Raw genomic sequence first — 22,151 nt, 5'->3', positions numbered from 1 at the left:
AGAAGGTTCTGCCCCTACTCCTATCCATGGAGCAAACGACACAGGGCGGAGTGACCAACATGCCAACGGCAACCAGCGAATGCAGGGATTAAATAGTCATCGCCACATCCTGTCGCCTTCGAGCTGCTCTGATCTCCACTGATTTCGACCACGCCTTCGACAGAGTTCACCACAAGTTCCTTCTGTCAGTTATGCCCCGCATGGGCTTCCCGCCTGACTTTTCAGACGTCTTTCAGCGCCTTTTCCGCGGAGCTGCATCCCGTGTACTGGTGAATGGACGGATTGCGGGTCCCTTGCCGATCCAACGGTCAGTTCGCCAAGGATGCCCACTCTCCATGATCCTTTACAATGATGAAATTGTGGACCCATCAAGATGCTTCCCTTACGGGACATCTGTTAGAGGAATTTCTGCCGGCGTCTGTTCTGCCACCTGTCACGATTGCGCACATTACTCCCTCACTCTCGCACCTCTCGGCATTTATTCTTGAGTATAGTTAAGTGCACCCAGACCTTCCCAACACCCCCACTCCCAAGGTGAGAGACATTTACAGTTTGCTGCTAAGGTCCACCCCTCGCAATGTGATTGAGAGGAAAATCCTGACGACCCAATGTCCTGCAGTGTGGAGAGCGGTCCAGAAACCGTTCCTCCCCACGCGGGTACGAGCCACGTGGTACCAGGTTGTGAACGGGAAAGTTGTAACAGGACAAAGGCTGCATGCTATTGGGATGACGGATTCCCCCCTTTTCCCACATTGCCACCTCGTGGATACTGACGAACACCAATTAACACGTGGATCGGCGTTAGAGGTATGGCTGCTAGTGCAGAAGATCTTCGCCTGCTACCTACGTATCGAGCCACGGATCCTTCTTTGTCTGGAGGATACTTAGTTCCCGCCTGCGAAGACTCACGCTCTCACATGATTTAAAGGCATGTCCATATACTACCTCTTTCGAGATGATGAGAAGATGGTGCTTGATTACTGGCAATTTCTCCAGGACAGTCATAGCACACTTGAGCGTACACTCCGATAGCGATAACTATTTGAGAACTATTTGCGCAGTGTCTTCGATAACCCCCCTCACAGTTGGAGAGTACCGGGCAGAGGATGACCGCCGTCGTGGAGCTCCACACGCTGCGAAATGTTTATCAGCTTGGAACATGGAATTTGTACGCAGATGGGCCATACACATGGAATGACGTGCAGGATTTGCTTACATTTTTCTTTCTCTATTATCTATCATTAACTATTAGTTCCACATTCTATTTCATAGTTTCGAAGGTACTCTTCTTCTGTTATTCCTAAGTATGTAAACTCTAATTTTGCTTGTCGTAACTGAAAGACGCCTATTTCCTAATAATAGTAATAATAATAATAATAACAATAATAATAATAATGAAAACAACAACAAAAAATAGCGCTGTGAACTACAAAGAGAAAGGTAAAAGGTTCACATCCACTTGCTTTCAAATTTTTTTCACTCGTTTTCTAAAAGGTCATGGACCTTTCTTATTCATTTAATAAAAGTACTAATAAATAAATAAATTGCCGGCTGGAAAAAAAAAAAAACAAAATAAAAAAAGATGGATAGAGCGTCTGCCATGTAAGCAGGAGATCCCGGGTTCGAGTCCCGGTCATGGCACATATTTTCAACTGTCCTCCTTGACTCACATCAACGCCTATATGCAGTTAAGGGTATTCATTTCACTGTAATGATTTTTATGTTGATCTCTATTCCAATTTTCTGTACGGGTTCTGGAACTCTTCGGACCCGAGGTGATGCAAAACTTTTTTTGATGTGTGTATACTATGACATAATTTTAACTACTCACATCCTCTCTTATTGCGAATTACTTCCACTCCACAGAGTACCGTTTGGAGAATGTTTGTTTAAAATGATACCACAGCCTTGGTATTGATAAGTGAGTAGGACATGCGATTTCACTCGTATTTACAAGCGTACTCTAGAATCATGGTGAAGTGCATGGCAAAGGGTACTTTGCGTTTTACTTGCTGTTGGAAGAATGATCATTTATATGATTCGTATTCTGTTGTTAGTTACCTTCATGATTTCTACATATACGATACTTTAGAGACCGAAGCTTTTCTCCATCTTTTGCTACCTTATGCTAACGTTTTGGGGCTTACGTAACTGTTACACTGTAATCTGTTTTACGCATTATAGTCTCTGTCTGCCGGTACCATTGCTCCTTCCTGAACATGTTCCATTTCTGCTGGCTGCTGTAGCAATTCCTACTTTACCTGACCACTTAATTTCTAACATTCTCTGATAGCAATAGTTTTCAAATTATTGCAGTTCTTTCCTTATTTGCAGTGCTCCATGTTTCCACATTATAGCGACAGATTGCAATTATGATGTATGAAACAATCTTTTATACAATGCGGAGCTGCATTTTTTGGAATTTATTCCCCATTCCAATTCTTTCACTTCTTCCACTACTTTCCCGTTATTCCCCTTTTCCGCTGTTACTAATCACTTTCGTCTCTGCTACGTTCATTCTTACACCATATTATGTGCAAAGCGTGCTGCCCATTCCTTTGCTATTTTCGAATTCCAGAAAGAAGGTAGTTGGCGGTTTTCAGGATCCGCATCGGTTTGTTCCCCTTGCACTTTCATCCCTCTTCCGAACATTTTCTTTGTACGTCCTCCACTGCTTCTTTGGCCTATGATGGAATAACACTGGTGATAAGTTGGAACCTTGTCTGCTGCCTTACATCCCTCTCAACACCGACTTATCTTTCTGGACACTGGCTCCTCTAAATTATTCGTTGTGTCTGTACTTACAGGAAGTGAGGCCCCTTCGCTCAAAACATTGTAAAAGGAGGAGCACGTAGGGCGTACGCGCCTTCTGCTTGCGGCTTCTCGCGGTGTGGCTGGGGTAGCCAGCAGGCTGGCTGCTGGCACATGGGCTGCGGCAGCAAAGTGGCGAGGTGGCGCCGCCTACCTACGGGCCAGGCCTGGAGCTTGCGTCACAATGGCGGGCTGCGCAATTTGACGGCGTTCCGATGGGACCCGCTGCGGCGCCGTTTCCCGGCCATTTCCCTTCACAATTACGCAGCTTCCGTCATGGGCCTGTGCCCGTGGTTAACCGTGCTAAAGCCGATGCCTACCTAATAAGGCGGGATGCGCGCAACCAACCCGCAGACTCCCCTCTCCGCTCTTAAACCTCGTTTAATTCTCCGAGGGGAGGGAACAGAACGGGAAGACCCACGGAAGACGTCCTCCCTTAAAATGAGATGACAGCGATTAGCCCGAATCACATTTGAGAGCATCCTTCTGGAAAGCCTTTGTTGTAGTTAATGTAGGAGGGACGCGGAATGATCTCGAGAGCTAGAAAATCTACTCCAACTGAAGCAGTACAGAACGAGTCGGAGTCTAGTGCTGTCAGTACTGCTTCAGAGCCCACCACTACTCCCAGCCAGGAAAAGTACTTTAGCTGTCGTATGATTTCCTTTGGCGCAGATATTACAGGAACAAAATATTATGAGGAGCATTCCTGTGAGTAGACCCCAACACCCGAGCCGTGAAATACGCTCTGCACGGCTGAGCTATTGATTCTTCCCTGCACAGTAACACAGGATGTATTCAGCCCAAACTTTTTGTCACCACCGCTCTTCAGGTTCACAAATCAAGCCTCGTAAACGGTTTCTCTACTTCCTCCCGGCGGCCACTGCAGTGGTGCCCAAAGCCCCATTGTTTCTTTCACTATCATATACAATAATTAAAAAAGCTTACGAACTTCTCAAACAGCGGCTATAATAAATGTCCAACTTCCCTCTTATGGAGAATATCCGCGCCCATAAGCGATTAGAAAATACCATGACTTCATCTTCGGATGGATTCTGTGAAACTGTTGCAGGGTAACGGTATGAACTGTCCGCAGCTCGTGGTCTACTAGATAGCGCGCTGCCTCTACATCGTGGAGTCCGTGGTCTAATTCACAGCCAAGTCGGAGACTACCTTCGCTTGGGGACTGGGTGTTTTCGTCACTTCATCTCGTCTTCATCACAAAGACGCGCAACTTGCCGCAGTGGCGTCAATAGTAAGACTTTCACCACGCGGCCGAACATCCCGGCTAATTTTTCCATACAATCCTTTCAGTTCATTCAATGTACGTTTCACTTTTATTAAGTGCGCTAAGATTGCATACGAGATGCCTAGAGAGCTAAAATATATTGAAGAGACGATATGGAAACTGCTTCTCGAATCTCTAAACTAGCAGATCTGGGACTTTTCAATCACCAACTAAATACACACACGCTGCGCAGATCCTAGCTACATATACGTAGCAAATAAAAGTAAAGTATGCATCATCTGATGGCGTTTCAAGTGCTTGCCATTCAACCTCCATAAACTGTACGTAAGTCGAGTTCCATAGTTGAGCCAGAGAGCAAATCGCTATTCACTGCTTACATGAAGCCGTGCTGCAAGAAAACTGCGCAATAAAGCCAAGTGAAAATCACTGAAGCCCTTTTTCCATCCAACGAGTTGACCTGTGGTAAAGATACATAACTTTAAAATATTTGCAACTCTATCCCGTGCCACGATTTTCATATTTCCTTACATCCATAACGCTCAAGGCCCGCCCTACTCATTTCGCAGTTCTTGTCCCAACTGGTCGTATGCCAATTACGTCTGATCTTCAAGCTCTATCCTAACACCCCCACCCGGTTCCGGTTTGAAGAGTGGCACAATACCTTTTTTTTTATTTTTTTTTTTAAGAGCAACCGGTAATGCCATACATACAGCAAAACCTTGAGACACTTGTTCCATTCACATGCTCTGTGCGACCCCTTCCGTTTCGGCGACGACCACATCAACTTAAGAGACGAAACACTATGTCAAATGTTCGCGATGTGAGGACAAAAGCTGGTCCGGCAAGGCGGTATTCGATCTGCGATTCCCACGAGACAGCTATAAAGCGTTCAGCAGGTGGGAAACACGAAAACAAATGAAAATTAAAGAGGAGAAGGGAACACAAGAAAACGATGCGCTGTTCGACTATATGGGTGGGGAAATGTAAGACGAAGAGAGGTGGTTTTCCATCCTAAGTCATCCACTAGCAGCTACCGTTTCAGAAGTAAAAAAAAGGCTTCGCCTACTTTCAATACGTCGCTCAACAACTTTACAACAAAAATAAAACAAAGAAGCAACACATCATTACATTATCATACAAGGGTTTAGCCCTGGAACATGCACTGGCAATAGGCCAGCTGCTGAAAGTCCAACTGACTTTCCACATGCCGTACACATTTATTACAGTGTCCTCTCTGCTTATTTAAATATAGAAACAATTACGTTTGGCTAACGTCGTAAAATATCTGGCACATAAGACATGTAAAACTGCTTGCACAACGCCTTACACCTTTTCTTCTCGTTCCATCTACATCTACATATAAATGTGGTACCTCAACACAAACAAACATCACTGTGTTGGTTGCTTTTCTCTGTGTCGAACAGTCTTCCCGCAAACACGTCACAAAGTTTACGACCCAATGTTTTCTGTACGGTCCTAACTGCACCATGTGGACTACGCCTGTCAGTATAGACTAACCGTTTTGGGTCCACACTTCGAACACCTGATCTACTGTCCAGCGGAAAATAAGCATTAATGGCTTGCTCCTGCCTCACATACTTGGACTTACTGACAAACCTAAAAATATGCTACTTGAGACCCTGCATAATAAGCGAGCCACGGAACAGAGCACGACGGATGTGCAGCGCACCAATATTCCATATTTTCTTTCCGGAAAATGTGACTGTCTGTACGCCTCCTTATTTGCCCTAATCTCTCTCATGTTGTTCTCATGACCCCTACACAAGATATACAGTACGATGGTGGGAACATATTGGTCGCTCGATTGTCTTCGAATGGCGGCAGCAAGCGCTGAGAAAGTGTATGTTGTGCTTGTAATGCATTTACATCAGTCTGCCGTAATAGTGTGACGATAGTCTGCCAACTCCATTCGGCGATGGCAAGCGCAGTTTAAAGCTTCAGCATGCCTCTGCAAGGGGAAATCAATGGGTCGGCTTGCAGTGAGTGAAGAAACGGTTGAGCGGCTGCGGGTGACTTTCGCACGTAGCCAGAAGAAGTCGACGAACAGAGCAAGCAGAGAGCTGAACATACCACAACCGAACTGAGGTATTACTGCTTGCAATTGCTACAAGCACTGACTCCCAGTGATGGAGTCAGACGCTTTAAATTTTCGGCACGGTTGCAACAGCTTGTGTAAAGGAGATGAGTTTTGCGACAAACTCATTTTCTGTGATGAAGTAACATTTTTTTGTCAATGGCCCAGTGTAAAGGCACAATGTGCAAATCTGAGAGAAGAGAATCCCTCCGACATCGTGCAGCACATTCGAGACTCGACAAAAGTTGAGATGTTCTGCGCAATATGACAGTTTAAAGTTTAGTGTCCCTTTCTCTTCTACGAAAAGACTGTTACAGGACACGTATACCTGGACACGCTTGAAAACTGACTTTGGCCACAACTGGAGACCGATGGTGTGAGCTTCTACCCCACTTGCACGATGATGTTCGTGAATTCTTAAACAGAGAACTGAAAACCGATGGATCGGTCGTCGTGGGGTTGATGATCAGTAAGTCATGTCATGACCTACACGCTCTGCCGATCTAATCACAAGCGACTTTCTTTGTTTGACGTCATGTGAAAGATTCAGTGTTTACGCCTCCCCTTACCAAAAAACCTACCAGAACTGTCGGCTCGCATCAACTGTGCTCTTGAACAGACTGATAAGGACATACTGCGCCGAACGTGGGAAGAACTTGTTTATTGGTCGATTTGATATCTGCAGAATCAGTAGAGGAGGGGGGGGGGGGGAAGGGGGGATATTATTCGGTTCTCTCACTTTGTTATGGACAATGAGTCTTGGCGTAGCGTTCTCTTTTGTTACTTACCATGAGGCTGCGACCTGCGACATTTCCGGGCTGAGCATGGGGTAGGGGTACTGGCCGGTGGAGAACGGGTACATGGGCGGCCGCGTCAGGCCTGCAACAAAACACAGCACACGCGCTGGGTCAGCATCAGCCACCAGCAGACTGCCGCTCACTGCCGCCGCCACGGCTACGAAGCGTCCCCAAGACTTGCTGCAGCTGAAAACTCCAGAACACGTACATAACAAGGCAAAGCTCTAGGAGAAGTCTTGCTGCTCGCAGTCTGCCATCTTTCTTAAACACAACTACTACAGTGCTACGTCTTAATAACAACGTCCGAGCGCTCTTCAAACGTGAGATGTGGTTCTAGCGAAAAATTTGAACGACGCGTGTGGACTTGCGGGCCTGGGCCTTTCAATTTCCGGAAGAATCAGGGGTCCCCGTAGCGTCGCAAGAAATTCCCCTCGCGGCCGCGGCCTGAATCCACTCAGTCTTGATCACATGCGGCGTGCGAAACTAAATATGTGGACGTACTGTTCCAAGGATTTAATTGGAAATGTTTATTGGCGGACCCAGATAAAGTCTCTCATTGCTACATATCTCAAATCAGTGTGAAGCAATATCCTCCCCCCCTACAGCCACATGTATAAAACACTACCACCGGCTGATTACTTTGCAAATGAGTTAATGTGTTGAATATTTGACGCTAAGCAAGTAAGCAGGGAAAAGTTTAGAAAAGGCTTGCGATTATGTTTAAAGTGCTCTCATTATGAAACACTGGATGAATTTATACTGCATAATTTGCGCTCCGTTTTAAGCAAACGCTAGTTTTCCACGCCTCTCAATGTTTGTGACATCATATCTCCTGAACTACGCATCGTACAATTTTGCAGTTTCACTCAGTGGTATATGTGAGTAGTATCAGCAAAATGTGTTGCGAACGCAATCAGTAAAAACAGTTTTTTTGGAGGGGGGGGGGGGGGGGGGTTGGGGAACGTGCGTCAGCGAGAGAAAGTTTCGTAAAAGTTTCAATTTATGTGTAAAGTTTGTTCGAAGTCACGAAGTGCTCTCATTCTCAAATATTGAATGAATATAGTCTGGATAATTTGCACGCCGTGTGTTACGATGCATCGAGAGATGCACTCAGTTCCTAACTGTAATACTGGTCTTACTATGTTAAGCGTTTAACACGAGATTACACATTTTAATGAGTAGGTTATGACAGCATTTTAAACATTTCAATTCGGTCAATAATTACATGAAATACAGTAAAACTTTTTTTCTGGAAGCCGTTAGACAGAATGAAATTCACTGGCACGAATTAAACGTAGCCAATTCCGTCACTGCCTCCAGCTAGCTAATGGCACCACGCTCTACTCTGCGGCCTCTCTTTTCACCGAACAAGCCCACTCACTAATTCGCAAAACTCGCCGAGAAAAACAAGAAAGTGCCCAAAAAGAATTCCACGCCCGCGCAAGGGAACACACTTCCGAAAGGTTTGTAAGTTTTCTGGCCCAAAAAGTAACTTCGTTGGTCATGAAAGATCACCAACTCCACACTTCCGAAATGTTAACACTTCAGACCACAAAACCCGTTTGAGGGCCCACGATATCCCACCTCAACTCCACGAGTGCTGCAGGCCGACTGCTGGATTTCGCGAGCTCCAAACCCCACCATGAAATTATTTAACACGTAGGCCTTTCAGCCAGTGAGAGTCAGGAACAGAACGTAAGCATTCACATTGGCCATTTCCTGCTTCTGCTTACAGTGCTGCCTTATGGCAGGACTTTAATAACTTTTCCTAGAAAACAGATGTTGGAAACATCGGCCATAGTGTGAAAAGTACTTGCCTTTAAAATCAATCCAGTCGACTCTGAACACCATCCATTGAGGAGGATTAGGGAAAGCCTCGTCCTCAGCTCTAAGCCGAAGGTCTACTTCTCCCAGAACCGACCTTGTCGTAGATAGTGGCGCAAAGAAATGTCCAAATGCAGTCTTAGAAATGAGACATAACGCAGTATGCCACCAAATGCTATTCGTACATGCAGAAATGATCATTACACTTCATCATAAAAAATTGTATAGTCGTTGAGTTAAGCAACAAACTAACCTAGACTACGAAATTCCTATCTCAAGGTGGTATAACTTCGTAGGCAACATTATCGCTCGACCTAATCTGCATCTAGAATTAAACTAATATTTATACTGTTCTGCACACCATATTTTGTAAAGCCATCTTGCAATATGACAAATTATTACGTTAACAGAGCGAGGAGGCGCTGTAGTTACAGAGAGACCGGAAACACATTATGGGAAGAGGGGGGAGGGGAGGCGGCGTATACGATTTTAAATCGCGGTGGGTTAGTCACGATGTAGATGTTTTCTTGTGGTTCTCCTACAGAGTTTTTTAAATTAGTTGGCTAATGGCAATGCTCCCGCCAGTAATATATCAAGGGGAACCTGGCACTGACGGCTTCCGCTGCGTTGTCAAGCCCGCATTGCAAAGTATTGTGTCTGCGATATGACTAAGACTTTTTACATCGCTGTAGAGAGTGGAGCGCTGCGATAGATGCAGTGAGGCAGGCTATTACGTCTCTTCAGGCGAGCATTGTGATGATCCGTACGTTGAAACCAATATAAGGTTTGGCGTTTTATGCCATGTCGCTCAAACTTTGTCCTGGCCCGTAACCGGGCCACGTTGTACTGCTTGAATATCCGCCTCGCAGGCGAAAGTAAGGGAAGAACTCATGGCATCCTATGCACTCAGGGTTGGTTAATAAGTACTGCGATATTCAAACTGACCTTGACGGTGAGGACGGCTTTGCTTTTAAAGGCTGTACTAGGTTCCCCTTGTAATTAACGCATGAACAATGGTATTATTGCAAGTACTGAAACAAAATTATTAATCGGAATATATTAAAACATTCTGCGTGGCAGCAGGAGAAGAAGAGGTGGTACAGAGTAAACCCTTCCGCTGATACACGGTAACAAAAGTATGCGATACTGGAGAGCCTATTTCGGCCAGCCGGCTCTTGGTTGAGAGTATTCACGTCTGAGACGCGATCATTTGCACGCCGTCCCTGCCGCCTGCCAGTATATAAATTTAATCACCGTGAAACCGGGCGGGGCTGCGGAAGGGAGGCAGGGCCACGTGGTGATTCACAGCGGGGAATTCCGGCTGGAGTGCTCTGCCGGTGAAGAGGGCGCTCTCTGAATAAAGCACGCATATGCAGCCAAAGACACACCCACCCTCCTCATTACCCGAACTTCGTCGGCAGACGGAACAGAACGGAAGGGACAGTCAACTGTAGTGGCTGCAGACACAACACCACTGACCGATCATTTGCTCGCCAGAGGCATGCTCGCACCCATGTGTACATCGCGGAAAATCACTGCGACGGTTTTTTCATTTCAGTAAAGCGTCGGGCGCTACACATACACACGGTGTGGAAATGAAATGCATTTGCTAGGCCGTAACTAACTGCACGCGTAATGAGGCTCCAAACGAGATTGAAAAATCGGGTCAAGTTTAGAAATTCTATGTTAACGCGAATGAACCTTTAAAATACGTTTTTAGCAGAGTACATCATTATCCCGACAATTGTACTGGCTATATATGACCGTATATTGTTCAATACTATTCCACAGTAATCGGAGTTCAGATTAAAAAATATCATATAACATTTCTGCATGTAATGAAATTCTCCGTAACAAGGGCGGTAAAAGCGTACAAATTGTTTTTAAGCAGATATCCGACAGTAGTCCCTTTTTGGGAGAGAACGGGTGCTGGTCATGCTAAAAAAACTATAGACTGTTCTGCTGTATCAAACGTTCAAAATCTCAACTAATCATTTTTTCTTAGCGAAACTGGACAGACACACAAAGCCTCTCACCACGAAAGAAAAGATTAGCATAACGTAGAACCAATGCACAGATATAACGTTTATATTCCATGTTGCATCCAAAACCGCCTGAGTGCTGTTATGAGAGACACGCAACTTATGCATGGGCTATTGAGCGATGTGGCGCAGTGGTTAGCACACTGGAAACGCATCCGGAAGGACGACGGTTCAAACCCGCGTCCGGCCATCCTGATTAATGTTTTCCGTGATTTCCCCAAATCGCTTCAGGCAAATCCCGGGATGGTTCCTTTGAAAGGGCACGGCCGATTTCCTTCCCAATCCTTCCCTAATCCGACGGGACCGATGATCTCGCTGTTTGGTTCCCACCCCGAAATCAACCAACCAACCATAAACGGACAACGGAATCAAACAATGAATTAAAAGTTCATATGTGTCACAGGATTACTTAAGAAAATTAGCGGTAAAACCGCGGACACATGTAAGGGCTTATCTTAGGAACTTTTGAGAATAGAGACGCATTTAATTATTGTAGATCTAAAGACGAATGCAATCGAACGGAGCTACAAATGGAAGCTTAATGGTTCAGTAACAAAGAAACCGAGCCTACTGTGCAATCACATTATTAGCACTCCTACACATGCACAGAGGGTAAACGAGAAGCTATTAGGAACTGAGAGCGAAACATCACGTTAAACTGCCTAGTTCAAGATAGATTATTCTGCGGAAATCATCCTTTTTTATTGGCTCTGCTACGTGATGAAGTGGAGGTGGAGAAAACAAGGCATAAGAATGAAGCAAGCCGTATTTTGTGACGACTGTTACTACGGACTTCCAATAACTAAGTCGGGGGAGCGATACGAGCAACGTGCACAAAAATCAGTGTAGTATGTGAATACATCAAAGCGTCGCACGGGGTGCTTTTCTGGAAACAGCTTGGACAGTTTCTTTCCCTTGCATCAAACGATGTATCGAATGAGTAACTGTAGAGAATCGATGACTTACTACAATGTCCTGCTTGTGATAATGGGATAAGGAACTAAGTAGCAAGACTGACTGGAGTACCTAAACAACATAATACTGATGAAAGTCAGCTCGGAGTCGTCAGATATAACGTTTCCGCACGATCGGGCTGCTCATCGCACGAGTAAAACTACAAATAAGGATAGACTTCGCAGCAAGTCACTAGATCTTAATGTTCATAATTATGGCGGTTTGGGAATAGTGCGTTACTCCACCACCGAGTGATAGTTTCCCCAATAGTGTCACCCGACGGTCAATCAAAATGTCCTAAAACGCGTCGCGATTAATTGTGTTGAAATATAGTAACTGGTCACGGTGTAGATAATTCGCAGTTCCAACAAAGGCTTATAGTTTCCATATTAAATACGAATATGTGGAGTCAAACGTGCCTGTAAGACAGGACGGTGAAACTGGGGTTTAGCGTGAAACGCCGCCATTCACCGCGATTAAAACTCCTCGAACGAAAGTGATTGGAAACCGGTCCCACCTGGAACACAACGGCGCAACACAGCGCAGCGATGTGCATGTCAGCCGCCAACACTGTGGGAAGTGCGGCGAGGACACAGAGCGGCGCTGCCTCGTCCCCGGCGCGCAGCGCGTGTCTGTGACGGCGGCAGGGCGGAGGCCGCACACAGCGCCAGCGGCCAGCCACACAGTTGCAGAACAAACACGAGTCCACCGCATCATTAGGAGGCGCGCCGCCTGGATTATTAATGCGGCCGCAGCGACCGCCGCCGCACGCACGCACACACACACACGAGCACGCACGCGCGCACGCACAGTGGGGCAGCGCCTGCTGCCGGCTGCAAGGCCTCAAGTGTGTCCCCCGCCAGGCACTCAATGCGCCGCGCCGTATAATAATGTGACGGTCACGTGGCCGCGGTCGTTCGCCGCGGTGACAATGGCTGATCGATAGGCCAGCTGAGCCGGCATTCTTCCGGCTTAACGAGCCCGTCTCCGCCCGCTCCTAATCACTCGGCGGCTGGCCGCCCTCTCGCACACTGACGAATATTTTAAACCCGCCGACTTCCACCAAAAGACTGGCGCCCCGCGCTGGCAACGACAAGTGGCCGACGTGCAACTGCGGAGCACAAAAGAGAGAGAACGCAGCAACATGAAGTCGTGAGAACACACAGCTACAGAAGTACGGCTGCAATGTACTTAGCTCCAGCTACACGCCGTGAAATGAACGTACTGGCGAGGCGTCCCAAGTTGTAGTCAACTCGACAAGTTAGGGGCACGTCACTGGCGTAAATTTGTGGACGACACAGTAATGTCGAACTATAAAAAGAATTATCTTCCTGAGTTCCGTGAACAATATCGGAAAAGCTGAGTTTGGCAGCAAATCGGTGCTACCATAACACCCCTTCCCCTTCTTGTCTCTGTTTCTCAAATATTATTCGTCCACCATACAAGCGCTAGCGGCACGCTTTCTTTTCATACATATCCGTTGTGTATGCTTGAGCAGCACTCATGTGCGGAAGAAGGAAAGTTAAGTGGCTCTGAGCACTATGGGACTTAACATCTGAGGTCATCAGCCCCCTAGAACTTAGAACTACTTTAACCTAACTTAAGGACATCACACACATCCATGCCCGAGGCAGGATTCGAACCTGCGACCGTAGCGGTCGCGCGGTTCCAGACTGAAGCGCCTAGAACCGCTCGGTCACAGCGGCCGGCGGAAAGTTAAGTCACTTGTTCGCTTACGTGTAACACAAAGGCAGATCCGATCCGGTAAACAAAAGAAACCACGTTCATTTCTGCCCTGCTCTATGAAAGAAGTATTGTGTATTCACCAGAAAGCTGTTTTACGATCCCGCAAAACATCATGAAAGACTCGACTCTGGTTTCTGAACAGCTAGTATTTGAGACGTTACTGTCTTTCTAAAGGTAGTACCCAGCTATTTATGCAATACGGGAAGTTTCACTCTTCCAAGGAACTTGAGTTTCCCAAAAATTTGACTCTGTTCCCCATCTCTTTTTACCTGCACGAACATCTTCGTGTCTGGAAATCTGTTACAGTTCTACACCCACTACTCTCAATACAGCTTGCCCACTTTCCAATTCGTGTCTTCTCTAGCCTTTCCTATCAAACTGCTTCAAAACGTATCTCACCAACCTGTCCAATAGTTTCTTCAGACCTAATTTTCTTTCACTATTCAACCATTCCTTTATTTATTCTTTTATACAGTATGCTCTGACCAACCTGTCCAATAGTCTGTTCAGACTGTTCTATTCTAATTTTCTATCACTATTTAGTCTCTTATATAGGATGTCCCAGAAGGAATGGACAATATTCAGGAACATACAGAAACACTCATTTCAAGCAAGTAACACCATATGGACATAGGTCATACACCGAATGGTTTCCGAGATACGACACATTTAATGTGCATTTAATTCTGGTCTACTGACGTGCACATGTGTGTGTTACCCCCCTTTCTGACTTTTTATTCCAGCCCAACCTACCTCCCTGCTTTTAACCTCTTTGTTCGAAAGGTCTTTCTACCACTAAACTAGCCCTTTGAATTTGTAGATCTCCATGATGTGTTGTGAGCGAAGTAGTGCGTCTAACTAATCATGTCAGAGAGGTTCACCAGTTAACAGTGTTTCTATATGCGCTCGCCACGTACCTACGCTAATAATGAATGGCCTATGCAGGTATGGTGTACGTCACGGTCAGCAAAGGCATGCCAAACTGCACGCGAGCACGAGATGTGGGCCGCGTACGGGCTTCGTTCGGTACTTCTCGCAAGTACTAGGTAAAACGCGACATTTTATCTGGTACTGCGATGCGTCATTTTTCGGTCGGCAAGAGATTCTTCAGTTCGGCAGAATCGTGGCGTCAACAGTGTTTACTCTGTTTAACTGAAATAGAAAACTTGCAGGTACACTATGGGTAGGTAATTAGGAGAAATAAAGAAAATTTGGAGGCAATGAAGAGAGATGTTTGAGCCGTATTCTTCCATAAGTCATCTACTGATGATAAGCCATGTCGTGGATTGTGTCCATCAGGAGAAAATTCGTGGCGCAAATACAATAGGGTTCAGGCAAATGGAGAACCTTATTCTCACCAGCATTCTCTTCCTGCTCCTGTTATTACAGCAATTAAACCTATTTCAGAGACTTGGCTCATCCTGACCTTCTAAGGAAATGTCTGCACGGGCAGACACAGAACCCAAATGAATGTTTCAACAGCATAATTTGGAACCGCCTTCCTAAAACTGTATTTGCAGACATGTATACAATGAAACTAGGAGTTCATGATGCTGTTGTTATATTCAATTGTGGTAACATTGTAAAGTGTTGGGCACTGAAGAAGCTGGGAATTAATCCTGGTGAAAATATGATCATTGGACTGCAACATTGCGATAAAATTAGGATAGCCGATGCAGACAGTTCTGCATCTAATACGGCCAAGAAAGCAAGACAAACATCCAGGAAGGTGAAAAAGAAGCTGGAAGAGCTGCTAGAGGCCAAAGAAGGGCCATCATAAGCAGCAGGACAGTTTTAATTAACTGTAAGTAACAAATTCCAAAAAGTTTTTTCTTTAAAGTCAATTTCCTGCAAACTAAAATTTTCAGTACATATACCCCATTATATCAGAAACTATCACAAATGAATGAAATTTTCAGAGACTGCATAACATAAAAAGCCACCTCTGGTACGACATTCATTAATATTGCCCCATTAGGAAGCCCACAAAAAATATTTTCTGCAGAAAAAAACTTAACATTTTTTGTTAATAAATTTAAACAAGTATTTCTTAAAACTGTACAATGGATACAGTAGATTTTAGTACAGTTGACTCTATTAGCATCGTGTAACATACAGTACAAATATTAAGGTCCTGAATCAAATAGTTTTTTCAGAAATAGGTCAAATACTTGCCTAAATTAACATGGGTTAGATAGGCAGGGTGTGGTCCCCTTAAGGCACGCGCGCTACAGCGCTGCTCAAGTAGCGAATTCTTGGCTGTCTGTGACATGTTTACAGCTTCTATGATGGCACTGCCCCTGTTGTTGTCAAAGAATACCACAGGTCCTTTCCGACAGCTCGAATTCCTGATCGAGAAAAAAGTATACTTTCAAGTTCCTATGTTTCTGAATGTGTAGATGCTGAAATCTTGTACCCATTTCACATACAGCGTGTCCACAATCTTCACATTGGCAACAATGCCACAGGACTTGAAATTTCGTTAGTGGTTAAATAACAATCGTCGTTTGCTTCCAGTAATACTATTCACTGATGAAGCTATATTTATACAGAATGGAATCAACAACACATTCAATAATCTTCGATGGTCGTAGGAAATCCACATGCCACGGCAGAAACCATTTTTAAAATTCGTTTTTCAATCAATGTTTGGTGCGAATGACGGGTCAACATCACTTGAGTTTTTGGAAAAATCGTTTGTTGAACACCTTGAGGACGTTCCTTTGATCATGCAGAAAGCATTGTACTTAGAGCACGACGAAGGGCCTCAGATTTTAACAGACGTGTAAGTGAACATCTCAACCGCACTTACCCTAACTGCTGGATTGGTCTAGGCAGTAGAATTAACTCGCCACCAAGATCGCCAGGCCTTATACCATTAGACTTTTGTTTCTGCGGGAATTTGAAGACTGAGGTGTGCTAATGAAAGGTGACTACGCCAGATGAATTGCTTGGTCGCATCATGAACGCCGCTGCCCTTATTAGGGAACGTGCAGTGGCAACAATGTTCTCCCAAGAGTGAACAAATTTATTGAAGTTGACGATGGGATTTTCGGAAATTTATTGTGAACGGTAAAACAGCTGCAATAAGATGTATACGATAATGCTTAAGAGTGAAAGTGTTAAAAATGCTTAATTTTCAACTGATACTTTGTAGAAAGCATGTTATAATGTTTACTAACTGTTACACATTGTATACCTGACATTGTACTGAACAACACTATAAATAAGAATGTTGATTAATGGTGCTCTATCTCAGAAACCATTGGCCACAGGGCTTACGCCAATATGAAGTTTTTTGCTTCGAACGTTCGTTCTTGTCATATTCCCGACTACTGGCCATTCGTCTTAGGACACCCTATACTTCCATAGTCGGCGGAGCGTAGGGCAGGCGTGGTACGATGAGTAGCCTAATCAGCCACCGACGGACAAGGACAACTTTATTGTAATCCGGAGAAAGATGTAACTATCGGCACTGAGACTTCGAAGGGCAGTTTTTCTGAAAAGGCACATTGTACAAGCAGTCTGCATGCAAAATTCTATGGAAGTGTACTGCTGCGAACAGGTATCAATCAACAGAGTTCCAATTACTGAGTATAACACGGTATTTATTTCAGAAGAAGGAATTAAGGGAGATGAGGGTTTAAGGTCGTGAGGTACGACTTCCAATGGAGCAGCTAACTGTAGAACTGGACACTGTTGTAGCAGACGTTTGTTGAAAGCGATCTTTCTGCAAAATAAGGTTTTTTTTATGTCGCACTAGGAAAACGTTTATTTTTCGCTTCTTGATTCCGATGGGTATATATGTAGAACAACTTTGTTTGTCTTTCAGTACCGTGCCTTGTTCACCGTGCTTCCACACGTTCAGTCGACAGCATTCTTCAGAATCGTGAGAGTGTTGTCAGGGGGCTCAACGGAAGTAAATGTCGTCTACTTGTGTGGAGGCTCTGGACGTTGGCAAAATGCCTCACGAAAGGGGTTTAATGCGGAGCACAAGTTCTGTTTGGGATTTGGCCGGCCGCGCGAGTATCTGAACCTCCGTCCTCCCGAATGCGAGTCCAGCGCGACAGCTCCCTCGCTCGCTCGGGCAGCTGGGCAGAGAAAGGCGCAGGCGGCGGCGGGGGCACATTCACACCGGCGCGGCCAACTAATCAGAGCCCCTCGCGGAGCCGGCTAAAAATACCGGCCGCGGCCATTCACAGCCGCCCGCCGCCTGCTAGCTGCGCGGGGAATTAAAAAGGAGCAGCGCGCCTGAAAGGACTCCAGTTGTCGCCGCCGCCGCCGCCGCCGCTGCCGCCGCACCTCGGCTCCTCGAGCGGCCGTCGCCGTCGCATCCCGCCTCATTTTAATTACCGTGCAGGCGCGCGGACGGCGCAGAAAAAGAAATGTAATCAAACGCCGCCGCAGCAGCAGCCGCCTGTAGTGTCGGCACGCGTCCGCGTGGCTGCCCCGCCTGCTGCCGAGTAATAATGTCCTGGCGAAGCGGCCTTAAAAGAGAATGCGCCTCCGCGCGGCGGACGTAAATCGAGGTCACCCATTGAGACGCGCGCGATTCTCGTTTTTCATAAAAAAAAGGGAGAGTAAAAAAGAGAAAGAAAGGGACAAGAAAAGGATGGAAGGGTTGGAGATGCAGAATGGGCTCGGCACATTTGGGCTGTACGGCGGCGTCAGCAGTTAATCTGCAAAAGACCACCGCCCAGTACCTCCGCCCTGGACTAACTACTCTGCGATTCTTTTTGTTTGCCAGTTGCCGCTACGCAGCTCGGAAATAATGGCACGTTGAAGGGCTCATCCTTATTTTGCAGCCCTTTCTACCTGTCGACAGCGCGGTTTTGTAAAGGAGGCGGCGCTGTGTCGTACTTGGAAAATCTAATTATCTGCGGCTGAATGTGGCAGACCACGGAACAGGACCTGCAATTTAGAACCGGAATTCTGCGGCGTTTTGGGATTTCTGGAGCTCAGTGCCACATGGCATTTTGACTACGTCACACTTCTCGGTTGGGCGGAGAGGAACACAACCCGAGTTCTGCCAAAATTTATGCTGTAGTGTCCTTCATTCCTTCTTGTTATTAGGCATGCAGTTAATACGACAGTTAACTGCCACTAGTCATGTTAGGCTTCTGTCACAACAGGAAACTTTCACTACTTCAGATACCTCCAAGAAATTGGTGCCACCGCGCCCATTTGCCGCGTTTGTCTCGGCTGGACAGCAGAAAACAGCTGACACCTATGCAAGCGAGATAGTGGAGTGTGTTTAAGCCACTCTCTCGCGATATCCTTTCTTCCCCACCCATATATTATATCCTGCGAAGAATGCAGGAGAGCTTCCGTAAAGTTAGGGTGCTGGAGAATTAACGGCGAGTCGTCCTCACTGGATATTAGAGCTGACAGCGAAGTTCCGGCTTACACTGCCGTTCCGGCAATATGCTAGGAAATCTAAAAACAGGGCACACGTTGCTACGAAGTAAAAAAATACATTCTGCAAATTATATCTAGTTTATAAAACAAACTAAACGAAGAAGTGTTTCCCGAGAGCCTGACTGCGACGGAATCTGCGTGGGCAGACAGACGGGATTTTATCGCAAAAGTACTTAAACTCGACTCCCGAAAGAGGTTTAGCAAACCGGCACGCGTCAGAGGTAGATCTAGGAAGCAGCGCCGTAAAAAATATTTTATTAAGTGTCGATCCGGTGAAGGGCGTCGCAAACTGACGGAACAACTATTTTTATAGTAACTTCGAGTGCTTTCTTTACGCTTTCGGCGCCCGCACGGCGTTAAACGAACGAATGAAATGGAGAACTTGCCACCTCGGACTGTCGATACTGTGTAACTTGCGCATCGTATACAAGTATCTTAAAAACCGTACTTGCTGATTTTGATGACATACAATCACATGCGATAGCGAGCACTGACTGAGAAGATATGGAAGTATCGTGGAACATTCATTTTCTGTTACGAAGACATAAATACTGAAGAGGCACATTTTAGAGACGTCACTTACAACTGCCACGTAATACAACTGCCACGTAACAAGGCAAGTTGCGGTGCCGTTGACCAACGAGGGAAAGGGGCTGATGGCTCACCACAATTCAGCGTCCTCTGGCTGCCAAATGAGTATGACCTCACCAAACATAACATGGGGCGCCGAGGCGGTAAAAAAGTCACGTTTGCAAGGAAAAAGTCCAAAATTAACAAAATTTAGCGTCGTAAAGCGTGACTGGGATACAACGTCCCGTCGACCGCGTAGCCAATGGGGACGTTCGGATTGGGAAGGATGTGGAACGAAAGCTTTCGTCATCTGAGTAACGCTATTTGTGGAAACCAAACAAAGCTCAAATGTATATGACAGAAATCAGTAACATGGTGGGTTCCGGCGGCGTAAGATATCGCGTTTCGTGTCATGTCTGCCGCTACCAACGCTGCCCTAGCCGAATGGTTTCGAAGGGGAAACTTTACGGAGCGCCGAGAGTGCTGGAGACAAAACGAGGCCGAAAGTTCTTGGTTGGAAATCTATCTATCTATATCCGAATCCCGCTCCAGCTACTGCCGGGTCTGGGTGCTGACGAGTCCTCTCCATTTGGCTCGGTCCTCCCACCACTTTTCTTCCTCCACTTGCTGCCAGGTCACACCTCTCCTTTCAACAGATATTCTCACTCCCATTTTCCACCGTGTTCTTGGGCGCCCTCTAGGTCGTTTCCCATCCATCTTTAGTTCTTCCATAATTTTGGGGAGTCTCTGCCCATGCATCCTCTTAACATGCCCATACCATCTTAATCTCTTTCTTTCAATTTCTTCTCTCATACTTTCTTGTTTGAGGTCCTTTCTAATCTCTACATTCCTTACTCTGTCCATTCTTGTTTTTCCCTTTACTGCTCTGAGAAATTTCATTTCCCCTGCTTGCAGTCTGCTCCAGTCCCTTTCTTTCATTGTCCATGTTTCTCCACCATAGGTGGCAATAGGGAAGTAATAATTCTTATACATCAGGAGTTTTGCTCTTTCTGGAACTTCATTATTCCAAATCAGATGTTTTATTGTTTGGTAGAAATTGCCTCCCTTCTGTAACCTCCTATTAATTTCGTTAGTTATTCTTCCATCCCTAGATATTTCACTCCCTAAATAAGTGAAACTTTCTACCACTTTGAGGGGTTCTCCATTCAAGGTAATATTTCCATTGATTCCTTTCTCTCTTCCAAATACCATTACTTCACTCTTATCTTTATTTATTCTTAATCCATACCTTTTCATTATTTCCTTCCACGCATCAAGCTGTAACTGTACATCTACCTCTTTATCACCCCATATTACCATATCATCTGCAAAAATCATCTTTTTGTCTTTTTCTTTTACTATATCTTTAACTGCCCTATTCATTCCCTCCATCACAACATTGAAAAGCGCAGGAGATAGAATACTTCCTTGCTTAAGTCCTTGTCTTATTTCGAAGTATTCAGAGTTCCCCAGTGGTGTCCTAATTCTACAATTGTGGCCTCTGTACATTGTCTTTATAACATTAATGTATCCATCTTCTATATCTATCTTCTTCAGTTCTTCCCAGAGTCTTTCCCTGTCAACTGAGTCATATGCCTTTTCTATGTCAATAAAAACCATTATCACCCTTTTGTTATACTCCCAACTTTTTTCCATCAGTTGACGGATAGAAAATATCAGGTCGATTGTGCTCCTTCCTTTCCTAAACCCATGCTGTTCTTCACTCAGCTCCTTTTCTATCTTTTCACTTATTCGATTTAGTAAAATTCTTTCAAAAATCTTGGCTGTATGACTCATGAGGGTTATTCCTCTGTAGTTTTTACAAAGTCTTTTATTGCCTTTCTTGAAGATGGGAACAATGTCTCCTGTTCTCCAGTCGCCAGGTATTTTACTATTTCTCCACACGCTTGATAGTACTCTATACAGCCACTGCATTCCTACTGGACCTGCTGCTCTTATGGTTGGAAATAGTTGCTAATATTTCTCGAGTAAAGAAAATAGTGTATTTTATTTTATTTACTTATTTCTTGGTCGCTCCGTATCTCGGCTTCGATGGGAATCGAACCGTTCACACTCCACGCTCTAGTGGACTAAATAAGCAAATTTCAATCCAACTGTGGGTCGCAGCAGATAAGATATCGAGCCCGCGGTGGGAACTCTCCGTATTTAAATCTCCGCACGCTAGCCCCATACAGATTTCATACTGCTTCCCTAGCGACTGCCACGACCAATTCATTCCCTACTGGTGTGCAATCGAGCTAATACCCGGCCCCTGCAGACCTCGCAGTGGACAAAGAAAGGAAGCCCCGCACGTATCGGGAGAGGCGGTCATTACGCAGGGAGAGCCGCCGGCCGCGGCCTTAGAATCGACCGGCCGCTGCATTCCCCGGGAGCAGCGGCGGCGGCGGATCGTTACACTCCCGGTAGCCGGCCGCGGCCGGTCCAGCGTCACGTGGACAGCTGCTCTAACAATGCGGGCTCAAAGGGCCGCTGCAATCTGCATCCCCAATGAAGCGCCGCGCCACCGCCTTCCCTACCCTAGCCTAGCCGTCCCTTCCCTTCCCTTCCCTTCCGTACCCTACGCGTCACCTGAGCACCGGCTGCCCTCCCGTGCAGCATCCGGTTACTGCACTGCTGGGCCCCCATCT

The 22,151-nt window shown here is 45.8% G+C and overlaps 1 protein-coding gene across 1 annotated transcript in view; it reads right to left on the bottom strand.

The window, feature by feature from the left end:
* LOC126161016 (uncharacterized) overlaps positions 1 to 22,151 on the bottom strand; it is a 147,737-nt gene that overhangs the window by 51,426 nt on the left and 74,160 nt on the right. Inside the window, exon 5 of the mRNA XM_049916953.1 lies at positions 6,941 to 7,031. Within this exon, the coding sequence (XP_049772910.1) occupies positions 6,941 to 7,031 (91 nt within the window). The remainder of the gene's footprint in view (positions 1 to 6,940; positions 7,032 to 22,151) is intronic.

This window comes from Schistocerca cancellata, chromosome 2 (genome assembly GCF_023864275.1).
Source record: "Schistocerca cancellata isolate TAMUIC-IGC-003103 chromosome 2, iqSchCanc2.1, whole genome shotgun sequence".
In the NCBI taxonomy this organism is placed as follows: Eukaryota; Metazoa; Arthropoda; class Insecta; order Orthoptera; family Acrididae; genus Schistocerca; species Schistocerca cancellata.
This window is presented reverse-complemented; position numbering and strand designations above follow the sequence as displayed.